Source organism: Trachemys scripta, chromosome 16, assembly GCF_013100865.1.
Source record: "Trachemys scripta elegans isolate TJP31775 chromosome 16, CAS_Tse_1.0, whole genome shotgun sequence".
Lineage (NCBI taxonomy): Eukaryota > Metazoa > Chordata > Testudines > Emydidae > Trachemys > Trachemys scripta.
Window position 1 is genome coordinate 3,143,422 of NC_048313.1, and position 22,579 is coordinate 3,166,000.

The 22,579-nt window shown below is 58.5% G+C and overlaps 1 protein-coding gene across 2 annotated transcripts; it reads right to left on the reverse strand.

Moving 5' to 3' along the window:
- Positions 1-2,057: 2,057 nt before the first annotated feature.
- Positions 2,058-22,143, reverse strand: SARS2 (seryl-tRNA synthetase 2, mitochondrial). Of its 2 annotated transcripts, XR_004648346.1 has the most exons (17): positions 21,961-22,143; positions 20,774-20,869; positions 19,430-19,459; positions 17,825-17,965; positions 15,792-15,846; positions 14,803-14,866; positions 11,008-11,113; positions 10,191-10,238; positions 9,398-9,506; positions 7,579-7,624; positions 6,790-6,877; positions 5,861-5,973; positions 5,532-5,625; positions 4,960-5,052; positions 4,075-4,140; positions 3,050-3,274; positions 2,058-2,596 (listed from the first exon to the last, which is right to left on the reverse strand). XR_004648346.1 is itself a non-coding variant. In XM_034792013.1 (16 exons), exons 1-16 carry the CDS (start codon positions 22,048-22,050, stop codon positions 3,158-3,160), a joined length of 1,356 nt encoding a protein of 451 aa, XP_034647904.1. In that variant the 5' UTR covers positions 22,051-22,143; the 3' UTR covers positions 2,058-3,157. The 2 variants fall into 2 exon arrangements, 1 of the variants encoding a protein (XP_034647904.1); XM_034792013.1 differs by having other exon boundaries at positions 2,058-3,274.
- Between the last annotated feature and the right edge of the window lie 436 nt (positions 22,144-22,579).

Here is a 22,579-nt window from a genome sequence, read left to right on the forward strand (position 1 = left end):
GGGCGCTCTCCCCTCGCAGTCACCGCTGGCCCCAGTGGGGCACTAGGGGGCGCTCTCCCCTCGCAGTCACCGCTGGCCCCAGTGCAGTGCAGCGGGAGGTTCAGAAGTGGGCGCTCTCCCCCCACAATCAGTGCTGATTAGAGCTGAGCAAATGATTGGTCGTTTTGGGGCCCGCTCCCCGCCCCCCCAAAAAATCAGGTGGGTTTGAGCCAAAAATGAAATTTTTTTGGTTTCTCACCAAAATGCAAAAAATAAAATAAAATAAAAATCCCTGTTTGTGCGTTGGATCGAACACTGTATTCAAACCAACCCCCCTCCCATTTCTTTTACTTGTTTCCTTTAGAAATTTAGCTAGCCTTTTTTTAAATGGCCAGTTTTTCAGCCAAAACTATTTGCCGAATTCAACCCAAATTTACGAATCGTTTTGGTGCCCTGAAAAATGCTCTTTTTTGGGGGTAACTACTCTTTGCAAAGGAAAAAAAAAAGCCCCGGTTCTAGTGCTGACCTCCGTGCTGGGGGCGCTGTGCTGTGGGGGGCAGTAGGGGGCGCTCTCCCCTTGCAGCCAGGGCTGGCCCCGCTACCGTTCTAGGGGCCGCTCTCCCCTCAGACTCAGCGCTCTGGGGCATCGCGACCCATTTCCAGGCCCGGCTTTGGCAGCCGAGTTTGAAGAATTTGGCTCCCGGCCCGAGCGCCTCGCGAGGGATAATAAATGGACATGGGGCCAGGGCCGTTCCCTCTCGCTATTGTTCAGCGCAGCCGGGAACTGGCAATTAGCGGCTGTTCTCCGCTCGCCTTCGGAGACACCGCTGGCCTCTTTGTGGCAGAGCTATTGTGATTCTGAGCCAGGCATAAAGGGTTGCAACCTGTTCCCTTCACAGGAGCAAAGCCGCCCCGGGGAGGACGCGGGAGTTGAATCAAACCAGGAAGCAGGGCAAATTTCTAAGCAGCTGTTAGGTTTTCACATGCACCTGGACTACTCGTCTCTCTCTGAAACTGGCCAGCAAGGGCAGAGGTGATGGACAAAACAGATTTGTCCTACCACGTCTCTGGGATCCCAACGTGGCTACCGCCCATCCAGTCGCACCGGGGTCTGTTGTTCTTTGAGCAGTCGGCATTGCTCAGATGCTGCGTTCCACACCAGAAGCAGCTGCATCTCAGCCCAGGGGGCACGATCCCTCTATAAACAGTGGCCATCTTTCCACCCCAGAGGTGGCAGCATTTCAGTGCTGGGGGAGGATCCCTGGATAAACAACTGTTGGCTGACACCTTGGGGTTGGAAGGATTTCGCTGGTGGGGAGCGCTCCATGTATAAACAGCTGCCACCTTTCCACCCCAGAGGTGGCAGCATTTCAGTGCTGGGTAAACAGTCCATCTATAAGCAGCTGTCGCACCCCCACCTCAGAGGCAGCTGCCTCTCAGTGGCGGACAGCAGTTCTGTACAATCTCAAAGGGTCAGATCCTGCCCCGAAGGCAGGGAAACCACTGCCCAGGGGAGCTGTTCCAGTACCCTGCACCCCTCTAAGCCCCCTGTCCTGCAGGAATCACTCTCCACCGTGGAATAACGGCTGGAGTACAGAGGAGCGGGGGGTGTTCCCTGGTGACTCTGGACCACAATAACAATTATGATCAATTTGCCACAGTCGATCGGCGCCTCCCCCTCCAACGCAGCGGGACTGGAGATCTCAAGGCGTGGGGGCAAAGGGAATTCCCTGAGGCAGGAGAGCTTTCCCAAGCACACGACACCCGACAGGGCTGAGCCAAAGCACATGGAGGTCAGGAGATGCTGGGTCAGCCCCTTCCAGACCAATTGTCCCTCCTGCCTGGCCGGGGAAGGCTAGGCCAAGGATCCACAAAGCCAGGAGGGGAGGGGTGACCCCCGTTCCATACAGTGGGAAACAAAGTGATTTTGTTCCAAGATCATGAGTCAGTGGCGGAGCTGGGAGAGAACCCAGGAGTCCTGACTTCCAACCCCCCTTGCTGTAACACACTGAACCCCCCTCCCCCTTCCCTAACCAGCCTGTGTTTTAAGCAGTGACCCCTGAGAATAGAAAAACCTTTTTCAATTGCAGATTTAATGGGTGGCACAATCTCATTCCCTTGATTGGCGGCTCTAGGCACCCCATGCCCCACGCTGGCACCTGCCCCACTCAGGTATCTCTCTCCCGCTCTGAGCTCCTTGGCTGGGATCCTGCCCCCCCTGCAGTCAGTCCAGCAACCGATCAGGGAGCCTGGATCCCCCTCTCCTTCCCCACAGCATGGGCAGCTGCAAGGGCGACCCTCCCCACCCCACACACTGCTCCCCTGGCTTGTCTGCCACAGCCCCCAGGAGACCCTGGCTATGGCCAATGGGGGAGACCAGTCTCCATGGCCCGTTCTGCCTCTCCACTGAGGCTGCCGGCGAGAATCGGTGCCGATCCTGCTCTGTGTGACGCGGCTCCACCGGGGATCTGGGCTGAGACCCGGCAAACTCGTTTCTTCAAAGGGTTGGCCGATGGGAACACACTGCAACCAGCGCTGGCCCGAGTCGGATGAGAACCAGCGGCCCGCGGGGCGAAAAGCTCTCGATCTCGTCAGCCATCAGCTCCACCGGTCATGGCTGGTACCGGCAGGGAGGTCGCAGAGCAGGACACGGAGAGGGAATTGTTAAGGGGGGAATGAATCTACCCATGACCCCAGCAAGCCCCCAAAAGGCCTGTAGGCCAGATCTCTCCTCCCCCTCGCCAGGGGTTACTGATGGAGGAACCCAGGAGTCCTGGGTAGAAAACAGCTCCCTGCTTCTTGCCAGTGCTGGGGTCTGGCTCCAGGCAGCACAATCTAGTGCCGGAAGGATCTTGGGGTTTCTGAAGCACCTCAGACCCCATCCACATGGGCCCCATCCACGTGCCGCAGACCAGCTCGAGGGGGCAGGAGAAGGGACGGGTCCCATGGGCTACCGGGCCTGGGCGCCACCCAGGGGGGAAAAGAGCTCTGCTCCAGTCTCAGCTGCACTGCGGAGCTGCCACAAGCCACCGAGAATAACCCGGGTGCGGCTCAGAGCCGGAAAACAAACCAGGAAAGGCCCCTCTGAATGCTGCCGGGGTGCGCTCGCGTGTCTCGTCTGCGTCCGGCTGGGCTCCCCGACGGCTGGTCCCCGTTACGGCCGCTCCCGGTAGGCGGCTCAGCGGCGCTTGGGCTGGTTGGGCCCGATGTATTTCAAGGGGGTGTAGCCGGGTTTGACGATGGTTTCCATGCCCAGGAACGGCTGCAGGATCGCGGGGACTCGGACGCTGCCATCCTGGGGGGAGGAACGGGGCAGGGGGTGGTTAATATGCAGCACCGAGTGGGCGGGAATCCACCCCCCACGGCTAAACAGCGGTGGCTGAAGATATTACCCGTTAGCTCCCATCTGGAGCCCACCCCACCACCCGGCTCCGGGCCTCCGTCCACCTGGGCAGAAGGATGTTCCCTAAGCCCCCAAAAAACTTGGATCTAGGATGGGGGAGGAAGGGGGGAAATCTACTCTGGGGCCCACACTGCTGGGCCACCCCTGATTTTCAGCTGATGGAGAGAAGGGGGCAGGGAGGAATTTTCCCCTAGCTTAGCAGGGACATGGGGATTTTCCCCCCACACCTCACTTTCCTCCGTAGTGCGGGATCATCTGGGGAGATCTCCCCTCATCCATCCCTGCAAGTGCAGGGGCACTGGGGGCCCCTGGCTCTCGGGGACAAACGCTCTGGCATGCCCCATGCTGCAAGCGCAGTCCAACGATCTCCAGGCGCTGCTTAACGGCCCGTGCGATGCAGGACGTCGGCCCCATCTGGCCTGAAATGGGAACTGGGAAAGTGCCTGCTACATTCAACCCCAGCCTGGCTCCGTTTCAGTGGGGAACCTCCCCTCTTCTCTACTCCCGGCTGGGGCAGAGAAACCGAGGCTGCCACAACGCTGCCCTCTCTCCCCGGGCCGTGTGGTCAGCCCCCTCCGCCCTGCTGCTCGTCAGTGGGGACAGCTGCCCCCAGGCCAGGAGGTGCCAAGCCCAGGAGCTGAACGCAGGGCACACGGGGTACGGACACCCCCCCCGGCGGGATGGGAGCGCACCTGGAGCTGGTTGGACTCCAGCAGAGCGATCAGCACCCGCGGGACGGCGCAGGCTGTGCCGTTGACCTGGGGAGAAGAACGGAACGAATGACAGGATGGGGGAGGGGGCGGGTTAGTCCCACCCTCCTCATAGCTGGTCACCAGCCAGTGACCCGCCTCTGCTGGCCTCCTGAGCAGCTCCGGGACCTGTAGCCATGAGAATGAACCCCGTTTGCTCGCCCCCAAGGCACATGGATTTATTAACATGCAACTTTCCCCCTGCACGATCCAACCTGACAAAGGGACCCCTGGCCTGGTACTGAGATGCAGCCCGCTCTGGGGCGAAGGCTGTTCATACAAGGATCCACCGCCTGGCACTGATATGCAGCTGCCTCTGGGGCGGGGCACAGGGGCTATTTATACAAGGATCCCTCGCCCGGCGCTGAGATGCAGCCACCTCTAGGATGGGGCACAGGGGCTGTTTATACAAGGATCCACCGCCTGGCACTGAGATGCAGCCGCCTCTGGGGTGGGGCACGGGGGCTGTTTATACAAGGACCCCTCGCCCAGGGCTGAGATGCAGCTACCTCTGGGGCGGGGCACAGGGGCCATTTATACAAGGATTCCTCGCCCGGCGCTGAGATGCAGCCGCCTCTGGGGTGGAGCACGGGGGCTGTTTATACAAGGACCCCTCACCCAGCACTGAGATGCAGCCACCTCTGGGGTGGGGCACGGGGGCTGTTTATACAGGGACCCCTCGCCCAGGGCTGAGGTGCAGCACCCAGGCTCTGGCAGGTCTCCCACCCAAGTCCTGCTAGATCTGACACTCCCTCACTCCTTCTCCCCTAGGGTTTTCCTTTGGGGTGTATGCGTGTTCCCCATTTCCCCGCCGCCCCGGGCGCTCACCGTATGCGCGTAGCGGAGCTGCCCTGTCCGGTCGCAGTACATGATGTTTAGGCGCCGGCTCTGGTAGTCAGTGCAGTTGGAGGTGCTGGAGATCTGGGGAAGCAAGGAGGGGCCATGTGGCGGGAGGCGGCTTGGGGGACGGCAGTCATGTGACACACAAAAGCAGTCACGTGACCTGCCAAAGGAGTTTGGGTGTCCCCACATCCAGACCAGTCCCCTCCCCCACCCCTGCCTTTTCCCTACCTTCCCAAGACAGACCAGTGGGTCTGGTGCCTCCACCCCATTCATCACAAATGGACCCACCCCCCCAGTGCATTTGCATTAGGGGTGTGTGGATGTGTGAGATTTTATATCTCCTTCCTGACCCCTCACACGGCTATTCACCCCCACTCCCTGAAGCATGAGGGTGGACATCCGTTGAGGTTGAGATCCTAACCTAAGGGAGCCAAGGCACATGGGGCAGCAGGAGATATCAGCCAGGGCTGCCCCTTCACCCCAGATCCCCTGGACAAGCTGCTCGCTTGGCGCCTGGATTCCCCCCCACGCCCACCGCTCCAGGTGGCGGTTCTCACCTCACCATACTTGCCCCTGCCGGGCATCCAGGCTTCGATGTCGTATTTCCGGTAGGCGGGCAGCCCGAGCTCCTGGGTGGGCATATCCAGGACCCTGCCGCAGAGAGACCAGTCAGGCAGGCGGTGGGAGGTATGGACTGATCCCAGCACTCGGGGCACCTGGTCCGGAGCAGGGTGCTGGTGCCAACTTCCCAGCCAAGCGGGGAAGCGGCCCTGAGCCGCCAAGGAGGGCGGCAGCGTAACCCTTGTGGGGGTGCCCCTCACCCCTGCCCCATACTCCCCTTTTGACAGGGGCCTGCAGAACTCCCAGCCTCCCCTCCCCTGCTCACCTGTAGTGCAGCCCTAGCTCAGAGAAAATCTCCTTCTGCAGGGCAAGGAACTCCTCCAGCAGGGCGGCGCTCTCCTCCCCGCTCTCCGCCGCCGTCACCCCGAACATCTCCACCTGGGCGGGGGGGGGGGGGAGGAAACTGGTGCGTTAGGCGGGAGGAGCCGCTTCCACCCCGCCTGGTACCGGGTGCTGCTCCTCGTGCTGTCCCACGGACCTTTTATTGGGGAGGGGTCCCAGGCCATCCCCCCTCGACCTGCATCGACCCTGTCCCCCGGGGCTGGGATCTCGGAGTGCCACCCTGCTGTAAATGCCCTGTGACGGGACCCTCCTGACCCAAAGATGCCAGGCTGGTGGAGAGTGGTGGGCCCAGAGGGTGTCAGTTCTGATCCAGCCCCGGGCAGGAGGCGCTGGCGGTCCGTTCCCCCAGCGGGTCAGAGGCTAGGGGAGGACAGAGGGTCTCAGTCCAGGTCCCAGGTGCCGACACAGATAAGCCCCCTTGGCCAGTAGCTGGAGCAGCTCAGAGCGGGATCCAATATGGAAACTAAGCGCCTCTCTGCTCACCTTCTCCCCACAAATCAGCAAAGGGAACGTGCCTGTGGCTCTTGGAGAGGGGTCTAGTGGTTAGAGCAGGGGGGCGGGGAGCCGGGACTCCTGGGTTCTCTCCCCAGCTCTGGGACGGGAGTGGGGTCTAGTGGTTAGAGCAGGGGGGCTGGGCGCCAGGACTCCTGGGTTCTATCCCCAGCTCTGGGAGGGGAGTGGGGTCTAGTAGTTAGAGCAGGGGGGCCTGGGAGCCAGGACTCCTGGGTTCTCTCCCCAGCTCTGGGACGGGAGTGGGGTCTAGTAGTTAGAGCAGGGGGGCTGGGCGCCAGGACTCCTGGGTTCTAATCTCCCATTCCCCCTCTCCCCCCAGGGGAGGAACGGCCCCCCTACCTTGGTGAACTGATGGACCCTGTACAAGCCCCAGGGCTCCTTGCCAGTGTCTGTCTCCGCTCTGTAGCACGTGCTGGAACACACGGTTCTGGCAAAGGGGAAAGGGACAGGCCAGGCCATGAAATTAAACCCACTGCTCCAGCCCTCTCCGGGGGGTGGGAGGGGGAAAGAAACCCCACAGCTGCCATGGGGGTGAACATCATTAACCCCACTGGACAGAGTGGGGAAACCGAGGCACTGAAGTTCAGACTTTGCCCTGTTCAACTCCGAGCCAGGAACAGAACCCCAGGACTCCACAGGAGAGGGCTCGGTGCAGGCTGGGGAGTGAAGGAGGTTGGGAGTCCGGACTCCTGGATGCTATTTCGGGCTCTGGGAGGGGAGTGGGGTCTAGTGGTTAGAGCGGGGAGGAGGGGTGGGGTAGGAGGTGCTGTGGGAGTCAGGATTCCTGGGTTCTATCCCCCTCCTTGCAAAATACAACAAGAATTTACTGTGCACACCGTCCCCAAACCCTTGGCAGGGAATAAACGACACCTGGAGGGACAGAGAAACCAAGTGGGCCGAGGGAGGAAGGGCGGGCGCGATTCCGGATGAGCCAGAGAGCCGGCAGGGTGGGTGAAATACGAGGTGTGTGCCCGGGACGGCGAGCGCTGCAGGGGAGAAGGCTCTTGTGCTGAGTGCGGTGGGATTGCACGGAGGGGCGGGGCTGGGCGGGGAGCAGAGAGACAGATCAGGAAGGAAGAAGCCGATAGTGAAAAACAAACCAAGTGGAGCAAGGGGGAAGGTTATTACCTGACTGGCATGTCCTCCAAATTCACGGCATGATCCATGAAGTAGCCTGGAAAAGGGGGGAGGATTTCAGTGAGGGGCGCAGAAGAGGCTGATGGGGTGGCCCCCTCCACGCTAAGCCCTTCTCCTGGGTCCAGCGGCAACAAGACCAAGGCCCCGGAGCTGCTGGACGGCTGGAGAAAGCAGGGAATAGACAGAGCCCCCTCTACCAGCCTTAGAGATGGCTTCCTGGGCTGGCTAGCGACCGTCCTGCTGGCGCAACGGAGATAAAACATGTTCCCTGCAGGGGGAGTTTTGGGGGGTGGGGGGGATTAATGTAACTCCCCCCCCCCATTGAAACAGTGAACTCCCCTCACCACCACGGGGACCAGCACAGGCTGTTCACCCTGGCTCAGAGGCCCTGGCACACGATGTGCTCGGAACAGCACAAAGCGCCCGCCCTGACCTAGGGCACAGGGTCACTCTGCTCCAGCCCGGAGACAGGCCCGGCTGGGTGCCCGGAGGTCTTTGAGACCTGCCAGCTGGAAGACGGGGGAGCGTTGGCGGTTCCTGGTTTGGGGTTTTCCCCCCAGATCTGTTCTCCCCGGAGCGCTTTTGTTCTGAATAAACAGGCCGCGACTGGCCACTGGCTAACCCCGCCGCCGGGCCAAGAGAACAGACCGGCGGGGGCCGAGCTGCTGGTGGATCCGTCGCAGCTGGAGAGTTAAGGCTCCACCGGAGCTTGGGTCCAATTCCCAGAGGTACCTGACTCCGTAATACCCAGGCCGCTCACCGACGACTGGAGAAACCCCCCCGGATTGGCGGAAGACACAAGCCTATGGCACGCTGGAGGAACCAGGCACAGAAATGGGACGGCCACCGTGTGACCGACCCGACCTCGAGACGACCGAAGGCAGCATTGGCACGGCCGGATGGACTGGCAGCGCCCGCCCGCTATTCCCCTGGGTGCACCCGAGCGCTGAGAACCCAGCGGAGCTCGGAGATGCCTGGAAGAAAGCCACGCAGCGTGGGCACGGCCGCTCGGTGTCTGAGCGCTCTGTTGGAGACATACCCGCCCTCGCTCCGGTCGCGTGAGCGTGCGAAAAAGTGCGGCCGGAGCGGAGTTGGGGATAGTCTGAGGACGTGCCTGGGGTCTCGGAGGGGAGGGACCACACCGCTATTCTTAGCCCGCTAGCTCCATCAGAGCTGGGAACGACAGCTCCCAGCTCCAGGGCAAACGAACTCAAAGCCCCCCGCCGGGAGGAAGAGGATGGTGGGATCCTGCCCCCACGAAGGTGCCGGCTGGAGGCCTGAGATCTAAGCGGAGAGGCAGGTGCCGGCAGAGTTCCTAGCTCCCGGAGCGTTCGAGGAGCTTGGGAAAGAAGCTGCTTAATCCAGTTTCTAAGGGCCTGGCCTCAGAGCCGCCAAACTTACAACTGAAAAATAAGTTTTCCCAGGCCTAGGTCTGGTCCCTTCTCTCTTTTGCTCAGTTTCCTTTTCCTGTGTACACACAGCCCCAGCGCGGGGCAGGGCGCACCGAGATTGCATCCCGGCTGCCGCTCCAGCCAGTCCCTTAAAGGGGTAATATGTCCTGCCACCGGCGTGGGGTCGGAGGTGCAGCGAATGCAGGAACTGTAAACAATCAGACATCAGCCCAGGGGCATGGCTCCCCCTGGGGCTCAGGGATGAGACCGACCTCATCTCACATTGACCCGGGCCCTTCCACCCCATCCCCAGCAGCTACGCCAGTGCGGCTAAAATGCAGCCACATCTGGGGCACAGCGCGTTTCAGTGTCGCAGCAGGAAGCGGAGGAAGGACATGGCCTGCCGGTTCCTGCCTCACCTGCGATGCCGACCTCGGAGGTGCCAGCCAGGCACAGGTCCTCGAAGCGGGACGGGTCGATATTGTACACGGGGGACGGGACGGCGTTGGGCTGCATGCCACAGCCTTCCTGGAGGACAGAGGTTGCAGAGCCCTGGTTATTTCCGTGGTGTCCAGCTCTCCGGCAGAGCACCTCCAGTCCTGGCTGGCCACTCTATCGGCTTATCCAGAATCACGCCTGTCCTCCCTCCCTCCCAAATTCCAGGCTCCGAGAGGTGGCCGGCCACTCTGCACGGGCGATGGACCCAAGGCCCTGCTACGAGTGGGAGAAATGGAGGGCAAGGGAGACTGCAAGGGGCCTGGAGCAGGGTGGGCAGATCCCCGGGGAGCACCAGTAACACGGGGAGGACAGTGTATGACCCTGGGAATACAGGGCTTGGGGAAAGTCGGCCCGGCTGCCACTCTCAACGGAGAGCCGGGGGACGGGGTGGGTGCCTGGGAGCTGGGGGCAGAGAGGGACCTGGGAGCTGGCAGAGCTGGGGGCGGAATGGGCACCCGGGAATTGGCACTGCTGGGAATGCAGAGACAGGGGCCGGGAGCCAGCGTCACTGGGATCCCAGAGCTGGGGGTAGGTGGAATCGAGCTGTAACAGGAACACGGGGATAGAGGAGTTGGTGACCAGCGCTGGGAACACGGCGCCGAGTCAGCCGGCCTCTGGGAGACCCTACTGCCAAGGCCAGCAGAGAAGGGGGAATCAGAGATGTCCGTGTTCCTGGGCAGGGAGGGGCCGGGGCTCCGTCCCCAGGGCACTTACAAACACGGCTCCTCGCAGTAGGTCGGGAACGGCCATCGGAATGAAGCCCTAGGCGGGGAGAGAGAAAGGAGAAGATCCTACAGGCCAGCGCTCAGTGGCGGATCCAGGGCGACTGTCCCAGCATGCCCTGCAGGGACCCCGGGGAGATTGGGCTCCGCGACCCCATTCAGCCTCTGCGGAGGCTGCCGACCAGGGGGTTGAATTCTGGGGGCGGTTTGGCGTTGCCGATGGCAGGAGCTGGCCTGAGACCGACCAAACGCGGGACACAGGGTCTATCCGAGGACACCGGCGGGGCACGGAGCAGCCTCAAAATCCTATTAATGAACCGAATCCTTGACATCCCCTCAAACATGCGCTGGTCAGCGGCACAGTCTGGAACAGAACCTAGGAGTCTTGACGACGACTCCTCTCCCCTCCGCCCCCCGGCTGCTCGAACCACCGGACCCCACTCCCCTCCCAAGTCTGGAAATAGAACCCAGCAGTCCCGGCTCCCGGCCCCACCCTCCCCTTCCACGGCTGGGAGCAGAACCCAGGAGTCCTGGATCTCTGCTCTAACCACTAGATTCCACTCCCACCCTCCCCACGCCCAGAAATAGAGCCCAGGAGCCCAACCTCCCAACTCACCCTGTTCTAAGCCCTAGACCCCACTCCCCTTTCAGAGCTGGGAACAGAACCCAGGAGTCCTGACTCCCAGCCCCTACCCATTCCAGCTACCAGTCCCCACTCTGCTCCCAAAGCTGGGGAGAGAGCCCAGACGCCTCGCACCCTGCTCCAACCACTAGACCGTGCTGCCCCCACGCCGCACGGCCGGAAGTACCTGTTTCACCAGCTTGCTGACGGTGAACTGGACGAGGGCGTGCTGGAGCATGGCTCCGGCCCCTCGGAGATAATAGGAGCGGTGGCCTGAGATGTGAGAGAGGCGCCTGTATGGGAAGAGACAGGAAGAGAGACCATTTCAAGCCACTTCCATTGGGCAACATGCTCCCAGAAACATGGCGCAGCGGGCACAGCCCTAACCCGGAGCCCAGCTCTGCCGCCGGCTGCCTGTGCGATCATGGCCAAGTCACTTAGTCTCTCCGGGCCTCAGTTTCCCCAGCTGTCTAACAGCACCGCCCTACCTCACAGGGCGGGTCGTGGGGAGTTTCAGATGGTCAGTCACCGTTCCAGGACGTTGAGCAATTGGAGAAGGCTCAGAGAACGAGTAAAGGCTTGGAAAACCTGCCTTAGAGCGAGAGACTCAATCTACACAGCTCAACCAAGAGACATTTAAGGGGCAGCTTGGCCCCAGGTTATAAGTACCTCCGTGGGGAACAACTAGTTACTAACGGGCTCTTCAGTCCAGCAGAGACAGGCCATGATGTCATCGCTGGAAGCTGGATAAATTCAGCTAGGAAACAAGGCGTACATGTTACAGGTGAGGGGAATTAACCACTGAAGCAATTGACCAAGTGTCACGGGGAATTCTCCATCACGGACAATGTTTAAATCAAGAGTGCTAAACGTTCTGCTTTGGGGCTGTTCTCTGGCCTGGGCTATACAGGGGGTCAGCCCAGACGATCACGGTGGTCCCTTCTGGGGGGGAATTTGTGCCGATCCGAGGGTGGTGGGCGAAGGAACGGAGACAGAAAGAGCTATTGTCCCGTTTAATCGACTCACGAAGCCAGGACCCAGCCCCGTGACGCCCGGGCAGACGCGGAGAGAGAGGAGCCTTTTTCCATGACGGGCCGTCGCCCCCACCCGAGGGCAGTGGGGGAGTCAGGGGAGGCGCGCCTGATGTCGGAAAGTGCCCGAGGCCCACAGCCGAACAACAGGGAGGATAAAGGGCAGCCCATACAACATTTATGGCCCCTCCATTCTGCAGGGGGCCGGGGCGTCAGCAATCAGCTAATGGGCACTGAGAGAGCGACAGCTGCTCTGCAACTCACGGCCCCTGAGGCGTCCGGAAGCAGCAGGTGGTTGATCACTTTAGTGCCGCCTGATGCCTTGGCTACAAGAACAACACGCCTATTGGAGGGTGCCCTGAGGACCAGGCAGGTCCCCCTTTGATGTGGTTAGAGCGGGGGTGTGGGGGCGCATCAGGACTCCCGGGTTCTATTCTCAGTCCAACCTCTGAATCCCTCAGGCAGCTCAGTCAAGTCACTGCCTCGCTCTGTGCCTCAGTTTCCCCACCTGGGAAGTGGAGAGAATAAGACATCCCAGCCTCTCAAGGGTGGGGTTTTTAGAGGGGCTGATTCAGGGTGGTGAAGCTCGAGATCTTTGCCATTTCACAGAGAGGAGGGAACAGAGAGAGAGAGAGAAGGGTGAAGGGACTTGCCGCCAACTCACACAGCAAGGCAGTGTCAGCGCCAGAAACAGAACCTGGGAATCCCGACTCCCAGCTCTACCCACTCTAACCACTAGACCCCACTCCCCTCCCAGAGCTGGGAACAGAACCCAGGAATCCTAACCCCATCCCCCTGGTTCTAACCACTAGACCCCACTCCCCTCCCAGAGCCGGGGAGAGAACCCAGGAGTCCTGGCTCCCAGCCCCCCCTGCTCTAACCACCAGCCCCCACACCCCTCCCAGAGCCAGGTACAGAACCCAGGAGTCCCGACTCAGGCCCCGTTTGCTCTAATCACTAGACCCCACTTCCTCTTTGTAATTCAGACCTAGGCTCTTCCATGAACCCGTCTCCCCATGTCAGCTGGTAGCTGTGAGCTCCAGTCTAGCCAGAGCAGATCACGCTGTTCACCACCAAACAGGCCAGAGGCAGGTTCCCAAGAATAAGTGTCTGACAGCTGCCATTTTGGGAGACATCCCGGGGGACTGAACCAGGCACCTGGAGAGCTGAAATCACAAGCTGCTACGAGCCAGGCCTCCCGATCTGGCTCTTAACAGACGCGCCTCCCCTACGGACACGAGCCATGTAACACACACGGCCCAGCGCGTGGCACTTGGGCATTAAAGCGCCAGATCCGCAGCTGGTTCAAGCTGCCAGAGCTCCACCGAACTCCGTGGCGCTCCATCCCTTTGTAGCTGGCTGAGGACGTGGGTCGTTGACGATGGCGGTTTCTTTTCCTGCCTCCCCAGGTCTGCGGCGTTCTGCCTAGTTGCTCCCCCAGCAACCATCTGCCGCCCTGCCAGAGAGAGTTTACGGCTCTCCCCGCACAGAGCGCAAAAGATCCAAGGCAGATTAGCCTGATGGCGGACGGGCGGGCGACATTTACGAGCGATCGGCGGCTGCTGGGGGCCACCTTGTCTCGGCGGTTTTAAAGAGAGCAGCCCTTTGACTCAAACAAGCCCCAGTCTGCCATCCTGCCTGGACTAAGGTTCTGCTCTCTTCTCCCCCAGGACTGCCCCGGTAGACAGCATCCCCAGGGTCTGATTTTCACAGGTGCTCAGCTCCCACAACTCTGAGGTCAATGGCTCAGCGCCACTGGAAGTCAAGCCCCCGGCCAAACAATCCTCAGCTCCTCCCGATTAGATGTGTTCTAGGAGCCCCACTGAAACCGGGACCCTGCAGAGGCAGTCCCCGCCCCAAGGAGCTCACAGGCTGAGGTCAGGGTTGGGAGGGGAAACTGAGGCACCAGCTGCCTCGTCAATGCGATAGCAAGATGCAGTCCCCCCAGTCTCTCCAAACCTGACCCTCTGCCAAAGACAGGAGGGTATAAACCCTGGAGAGGGGCCTAGCGAGTCACGGCCCTTTAGGCGCCAAGGGTCTGACGCTCAGTTAGATTTGGGACCCTCCAGCAGTCGAATGGTGTGTGGAGGTGGCCCCCTGAGAATCCACCCTGCGCAGTGGTCTCCGCAGGTGAGGTGTAACTGGCAAAGGGGCCCGGCCTCCAGCATAGGGGGCGGATCAGGGACGTGGCCAGAGCGTACCATGCTGTGGTTATTCTCTGCCCCCCGCGGCCCATGGGGGTGGAACATGGGTTAGAGCGGCCCTGAAGCTTTGCACCTTATTTCAGTCTATTTGTCCAGCTTCAGCTTCCAACCAATGGAGCTTGTCAGAGCTTTGTCTGCGAGACCGAAGAGCCCTCTCTCTTGTCACGTTTCTGCTCTCCACATACGCACTTAGAGACTGGGATCAAGTCTCTCCTTAACCTTCTCTTCGGTAAGATAAAACCGTGATTGGGCTCTTTGAGTCTAAGGCAGGTTTTCTAACCCTTTCATCTGACCCCATTTATCAACATCTCTCTTGAATTGTGGGCCCCAGCACTGGACACGGGATTCCAGCAGCGGTCGCACTACCAAAGTGATATTCAAGGCATGGCGTCTCCATGCAGCCTTTTAGCACATGGGACCAGCAGCAACGGTGGCTTTTGCACACAGCAGGCTGAGAACCACAAACTTGGATCGCTTTGGGGGGAGGCGTTTAATTTGTCTCCAAATGTCCCTCCTTTTGGGGGGGAGGGGGGAAAGGAGGGAAGATGCATCAAGAGTATTTTCCTGGCTTTGCTCTCTGCCTAATTTAAGGGAACTCCGTAGCATTTAACGTGGAGGGCTCAGAGCTGGGCGGCCAAAGCCTACGTATCACGCAGGCCTTGGTCTCAGATTTCAACCCAAAGTTCAGTGTAACGTAGCCCTAACAACAAACCTTCCCCCCCCCCCCCACCTGCCCCCTCATCTTACCTTTGTCTGATGATATCCAGGTCTTCCCCAATTTCCAGGTGCCCCCTCACTTTGAAATCAAAAGCTAAAATGAAGGGGAGGGGAAACAAAGTGTTAAAGTCACAACGGGGTCCCGGGAGACACGTCACAGCTGTAGGGGACTCTTCCGCTCCCCGAACTCAACGGACACAGTACTCGCCGGGTGCATCTACTGCGCCGGATCCAGAGAGCAAAAAGCACTTTGCAGTCAGGCAAACCACCCGGGAGATTGGGCAAGTGTTAGCCCCTGTTGCAGCTGGGGAAACCGAGGCACAGAGCAGGGAAGTGACTTGCTCAAGGTCACAAAGGGGGTCAGTGACAGAGCTGGGAAGACACGGTCAAAGTTGTTTTGTTTCTCAATTGCAGGACAGGACCCAGGAGTCCTGACACCCAATCGTCCTCTGCTCTAACCCTTTAAATCCCACTCCCCTCCCACAGCTGGGGATAGAACCCAGGAGTCTTGTCTCCCAGCCCTGTTCTGCTCTAACCACTAGACCCCACTCTCCTCCCAGAGCCTGGGATGGAACCCAGGAGTCCTGACACCCAGACAGCTAATGCACGAGTGACCATACACTCCGACTATCAGCATTCTCCCCTCACAGGGATGCTGCGTGGCTGCTCTCATCCTACGTCTTAATATTTGGTGTCTTCCCACCCCCGAAACACACACACTGCTGCCGAAGACCTACAGAACCCAGGCTCTCTCTGCCTGTAAGCTGCTGCTCCCAGAGTTCCCCGGGGCTCATGGGGACAAAGCCGGTCTTTCCCCTTCTCCCCAGCAGATGTTCCCATCTCCAAGGCAGATTTGGAGAAGGCAGGTCACAACCAAGGCTAACCAGGGGCCAGATTCCCCCCAGCTGGGGGAAGATGGGATCAGGAATGCCAGCTGTAGATGGGCTTTGCAGCCGGCCTGTGTGACCCCCCCCCCATATACGGGGTCCGAAACCCCCCTCTGAGAATCTGCTTCTTACCTGGTTTCTCTCCCACGACCTCCACCACCTTTGCTTGGCTCTCGTCTCCGATGGGCTGGAGGAAGGAAGGGTCAAAGGTCACATGGGACCACCACAAAGGTTCAAGAGAGGCATGGGGAACGCACTCCAAAACCAAAGCGGACGAACCCCATAATTACATGGCTCTCTCTCTCTCTGTCCCGGCCTCAGGACACGGCACCACCTAGAGGCTAACTGAATTCCAGGGTACCGGAAAGGGAATGGTGGGAGTTTGCGCATTCGACCCAAAGTCCCACAATTCCAACGGCAGCGTGAGAAAACCCCCGCAATGCAGAGTGCGCAGCAGTGGAACACTGCATGCTGGGATGCTTACCCAGAATGCAGCGCGCCTTTTACGGTCTGCAAGGGAAGTAGCTCTAGCTGGTTTAGCAAGCAAGTGTGGGCACACTCCTTTGGGTCAGTTATACCTGTATTATCAGAGCCAAGACACCCTTTCCGCAATAGGCAAGCCCTAAGTATGACTAGCTAGGTTCTCTAAGACCATAAGAACGGCCATACTGGGTCAGACCGAGGGTCCATCTAGCCCAGTATCTTGTCTCTGACAGTGGCCAGTATCAGAGCTTCAGGGGGAGCGTACAGAACAGGGCAATTCTGGAGAGATCCACCCTGTCTTCCCCTCCCGGCTTCTGGCAGTAACCACACCCAGACTCCCTGATCCGCCTCTCCGGTGTCTGTGGAGGAGAGGCCATTGGTTAAAGGTGGGGACCCGGGCACAAATCAATATAGCTAATGGAAGGGGAGCAGGGTCTAGCGGTTAGAGCTGCAGATACTCCGCACCGTTAGCCAAAAAGTCAGGCCATGATATTGTAAGAACGGCTGTGTGCTATGCACGGTGCAACACTCCCCTTAGTGGGCGTATGTAGGATGGATGGATAGATAGAGAAGATTTTAAGGCCAGAACAAGGGAACGTTAGATCATCTAGTCCAGGGGTGGCCAACCTGAGCCTGAGAAGAAGCCAGAATTTTACAATGTACATTGCCAAAGAGCCACAGTAATATGTCAGCATTCCCCCCCCCAATCAGCTCCCCCCTCTCCCCGCACCTCCCACCCGCCGGCCTCCCCCTCCCTCCCCGCAGCTCCCGATCAGCGGTTTCGTGGTGTGCAGGAGGCTCTGAGGGGGAGGGGCGAGGGCACAGCAGGCTCAGGGGAGGGGGCAGGAAGGGGTGGAGTGGGGGCAGGGCCTGTGGCAGAGCCAGGGGTTGAGCAGGGAGCACCCCCTGGCCCACTGGAATGTTGGCGCCTGTAGCTCCAGCCCCGGAGTCAGTGCCTACACAAGGAGCCGCATATTAACCTCTGAAGAGTCGCATGTGGCTACGGAGCCCCAGATTGGCCACCCCCGATCTAGTCTGACCTCCTGTAGAGCACAGGGTGGAGATTTTCACCCAGCCACCCCTGTACTGAGTCCAAGCACTTGTGGCTGGCTACCGCGTCTTCCTGAAAGGCATCCAGTCGGGATTTGAAGCCATCAAGAGCTGGAGAGCTGGTGCCAACGGTTAATCACCCGCACGGTTTACCGGCGCCTTCTTTCTAACTGGACTTGGTCCGGCTTTAACGTCCAGCCGTTGGTCCTAGTTCTGCCTTTCTCCGCTCGATTATAGAATCTTCTCACACCTGGTCCTTTCTCCCCGGTGACCAAGTCACCTCTCCAGCTTCTCTTTGGGACACTGACCAGACTGAGCTCCTTAAGTCTCTTCCTGTCAGGCGTTTCTTGGATCCCTTTCGTGGCTCTTCTCTGCCCCCTCCCTTGTACACGAGCAGCTGTTTAAGTCACAGCTCAGGGACAGACTTGACTGAAATAAGGTGAAAGTTCCATATAGACATCTAAAGCCCGGGTGACTGAATCCACGTCCATTACAGGCTCCTAGCTTTACCGAGATCTCTTCTGTACTCAGAGTTTCCTACCAACTCTCATGTTAAGCCTTGCAGTGTCTTGAGTGACTATTGTGCACCCGTACAGCAACCCTCTGTCCCATGACCCAGCAGCCCCGCTTACCACATCAGGGTGGGTCCAGTTCGGCAGTTTCAGAGCCTTCAGATAGTACTGTTCATCCAGCACCAGCTCCTCTTGGTACAGGGAATTCAGCTGGTGACGTATTTCCCGCCCGCGGTTCCGTAGCACCTGGTAATCGGGAAGCTGTTTGGGGGAGCAGATGAGCATTAGGGAGGAGGAGTGAGTCTCAGACAGATCAAGGATTAAAAAGGAGCCTGATATATATCTAATGGCTGAGTTTTATCGCACTCTTTGTGGTTCATTGCCCATGGGCCCCCTGAGTATTACAGGGTCTTTCCAACAGCTTGTACCCACCACTGTATTACAGCGTTCATTTCCACTGCCTCTTTCAACCACGAACCTCAAAGCAGCATCCACCTCCACGGGGGAGTGGTAGCATCAGCCCCCTTTGGAAATTTAGAAACTGGGCGCAGAAAGGCGACCCGCCCAGCGTCACACAGCGGCAGCCCTGGGAACTGAACTCGGACACCAGGCCAGCCAGTCCCGTGTTCCAACAACTAAGCCATGCGTCCCCTCCCAGAGCTGGGAACGGAACCATTCCACGGGACGCCCACCCCATGCTCTAACCGCCAGATAACCCCTCTTTTCTTTAAAGCCCTGAACATCAGTGATTTGAATTGTGGTGAAGCCTAAAGGTCACACTGAAGACCAGAGCCTCATTGCATTAGGACAGAAAAGAAGATACAGTTCATGCACCAGAGGGCTTAAAATCTAAAGACAGACAAAGGTGGGGTAAAAATAAAAGATGAATAATCTTCATTTTACAGCTGGAGAACTGAGGCTCAGGGTCACACAGGAAGTCCAGTGCCCTAACCCCCATGCCCCTACTTCCTCTCAAAGCCACCTGGCCACACCTCATCCTGTTGCCCCAACCTCCATCCTTCCGAGTGAAGGAGGATTTCTAAGGAGCTCTCCATATGCTCCTGCCAGGGCTTGTTAGGTACGAGGCCTTCTGCTAACGGCACATTCATGCTAAAAGCAGGGAAGGGCCAAAACCAGCGGCCACAGATCAAACAGGCCCTGCGGAGTCCTAAAAATGAAGCCTTCTAACACAGCTGATCACTGCAGTTTTCTGTCACACAGCTCCACTAATACATACCTATTCAGGTAGCTAGCAAGAAATCCAATAATCTGTGCGTGCTTCATGTCATAGTGTAAAAACCCAAGTCAGTTTCTGGACTATTAGGTGTGGCCTTTGGGCTTCTGAATGGATTATCAAAGCAGATTTGGGTGGCTACAGCCTGATCAATTTCAAATTTTCAGGGAATATTTTAGGCATCAAGACACTGGGCCCAATTGATTTGGGGGGAATCGGAAAACAGGATTTCAGTGCTTTAAGTGAGAGCAAAGTCAGACTCAGCGTGGCCGTTTGCTGCAGCAGGTGGTGGATATCTCTCTGGCGCCCCCTGCTGCTGCTTACGCATCACAGGCAACAGCTTAATATTCTGCTCTCCTTGGGTTTACAGCTCAGTCTACTTAAGGAATGAAGTGTGTGACCCTCTAGCGCCCATCTGCGGAGGTCAAGCGTGCACTTAACGCTTCCTTCCGCTTCCACAGATTGTTACATTAGCAAAATCTGGCTCTTACCGCCTGCAACGTGCTCTTGTCCTGGGTCTCCTGGAAGGGAAAAAAGAAAAACAGTAGGTAGTAAGAGTTATTTCCTTGCTGAAGGGTGTCTGGCCTAAAGAAAACAAAACCAGGGGTGCCTGGATTGTATGAAAGTGAGCATTGTATGGAAATATTGTATTGCACACTGGGGCTGTTTGGAAACATAGGGGAGAAGGGGGCTGTCTGGGGCCTAGTAGAAAATCTCACCCCAGGGCCCGGGAGTAAATCTACACACTATGCTCCCGATTCTCTGCTAACTTATCACCAGTGTAACTCCACCCACTTCCCTGGGGTCGCTCCGGTTTTGCACCAGTGTGAGGGGAGAATCAAGCCCAAAGATAGACAGCTGCTGGATTTTTCAAAGACCCACAAGCGTGAAATGGATCTTAAAGCAGGACAAAACCCATAGGGGCGGGGTTAGAGAGCAGCAGGGGGGCAGGGTTCGTCAATCATGCTTGGCAGGGGGCGAGGCGGAAGGAAAAGAAACCCAGACAAAACATGCACAAATGGCCCATAGAGTTAAACAGAAAAACCCACAAGCAGCAACTGGATTAAAAAAAAAAAAAAAAAAAAAGCTTAAAAATCATCAAAGTCCAAAGTCATATATTTTGAGCTACCATGGCAACCCATGTGGTCATACAGCGACAGACTGAAAGATGCACCCACTGAAGTCAATGGGACAGGAGTTGGGCCCAATTACAGTCCTTTGCTTTCTGATAAAAGGCACTTGACGGACCCTCTAATGGATACAGTTCATCCAGCACTAAAATGAAGCCGTTGTCTCTAGAGCGATCAGCAGCCAGGATTAGTGACGGGAGGGGGAAGAAGATCTGTCCCCCCATGCTTAAGAAATGTGCCACATGAGGGTTTTAGTGTTCAGTTTCTGATGTTCTGGTCTCCTCTGAACAATCCACATAACATAAACTACGGAGAATTTGAATTAATGGGAAGGATAAAGGTTTGCATCAACTGCTGGATCCAGGCTCTAGATCCAGAAAGTCCAGGGGTTTTAAACCTGATGTTTGGTTCACTATGTCATCCCCTCTGGCTACAGTAGAGGGGACTGGACTAGATGACCTACAGAGGTCCCTTCCAGTTCTACATTTCTATGATTCTATACACACAGGCACCTTTTCAAAAGGGCCTGAAGTCATTCACGGCCAAGGAGATGGCAGCTGAGGCACATGAAGCCAGGATACAGTGAATAAGGTGTCTGTGCAATTTCCAGGGATGCCTCTCGGATAAGTTCTGCACTGTGACATCCATGTGATGGGGGGTATTTTTATTTTGGGGAATAGGACGGGTGCTGCTGTGGAGACTCACCACGAGGCATTTCACTTGAACGGAGACTTCCTCTTTCTCAGTTTCAAGTTTTCCAATCTCTTCCTGCACCTTCACCAGCCTCTTCCATGTGGAGAGCTGGTGGGGATGAAAACAGCAGCATGAGTGCTCATAGCTGGGATTTCTCTAACAGTCTCTCCCCCGAACACTACAAAGCAGCAGGTATTTTCCATTCTGCAGATCATTTTCCCGTCTCACTCTCCCAAACCCTCTCTATCTTCCTTTCCCATATTCAAAGCAACACCTCCCCCGTCCTGAATCCAACTCTTCAACTTAACGTCCTAACCTTACACCCGTCCCTCCCAAATCCACCTCCTCTTCCAGCTTCCCCTTGCCCTGAGCTGTCTCCTTCACCACACAGAGGCAGCTGCAGCATTGCTGCTTCTGCTCAGAACTTTATCCAAGCAGCAGAAATTGCAACAGGGAAATTTACATGGCCCTAGTCAGTTTCAGGGCTGCTGTTCAGAGTCCTGGGAGCAGCAGCGACAGAGCCCAGAATCAGGTCAGGATCACCCTGTTGCTTTTGCCTCAGGAAGCTGGATCCATCTTCTCCCTATTAGCTGGTAGCTGATCTGAAAGATGGAGCCATCACACCCAGCAGGGGCCAGGGACAACGGCAGCACACAGGAAGGAAGTCAGTACCCTCCACTTCAGCAATCCCACACCCCCCATTCTCTGTTACCCTTTCCCCAAAGGCTCCTTCCCAGTTCTCTAAGCCCCACTTCCTATCCCATAAACCCATCCACTGTAGACTCCCCTATCCCCATAAACCCCACCCAATAGGCCCCGCCCACTCCTCTATAGTCCCCATGATGCTTACCTATAAGCCCCTCCCCTTCAGCCCATCCCATCCTCATAAACCTCCCACTCCTTTTATAGCCCCCATCCATGCTCCCCCATAAGCCCCTCCCCACAAGCCTCATTATAGGCCCCGCCCACTCTATAAACCCTTCTTATCAGTTCTATCCTATCCCCTCTCCACAAGACCCTCCCCCCTCTAGCATCCGCCTCAACCACCCATATCCCCTTTGCCAAGCCGTTCATTTCCCCTGCCCCCGCCCCTGCCCTAAGCCCCACCCCCTTACCGCTAGGCCCCGCCCCTGCCCATAAGCCCCACCCCCTTTTCAGTTAGGCCCCTCCCCTGTCCACAAGCCCCTCCCCTGACTCACGATCTCGCGCAGGTCCCGGGGCCCCAGCGGCCCCTTGCGGGTCTCCAGCTCCCGCTCCGCCTGCTCGGGCCGGGCGCTCAGCGCCGCCATGTCCAGGCGGGGCCGCGCGCTGTTCCCTTCCCGCACGTGCTCGTACAGCCGGCTCCGCCCCGCCTCCCCCTCGCTGCTCCGCCGCCTCCCCGCGCCGGGCAGCCCCGGCCCCGGCAGCGCCCGCCATGCCCGGACCCGCCGCAGCGCCCGCCCCAGCGCCATGGGCGCCGCCATGTCTGCCGGTCATGTGACACGCTCGCCCCGCCCCTCTCCTGCCTTTCCCGCGCGAGCCGGCCAATCGCAGCGCGCCCCCCAGACGAGGCGGACGGGCCAATCAGAACAAAGAATCTGCCCCTCGCCCGAGCTGGCCCCTCCCCTGGAGACTGGTCGCTAAGGCGGGAGCCAGCTGGTTGCCATGGGGACGGGAGGGAGGGGTGCTAAAGGACCAGGAGTAGAAGCCATCCCTCCACCCCCAAGAGAGACCCCCCCCCCACAGCCCTAATCCCCAGCAACCCCACCCCCCTCCACCCAAGGACACTGCCTCGGGGCAGGGGGAGACTCCCCCGATAGCCCCCTCACCCACAGCCCC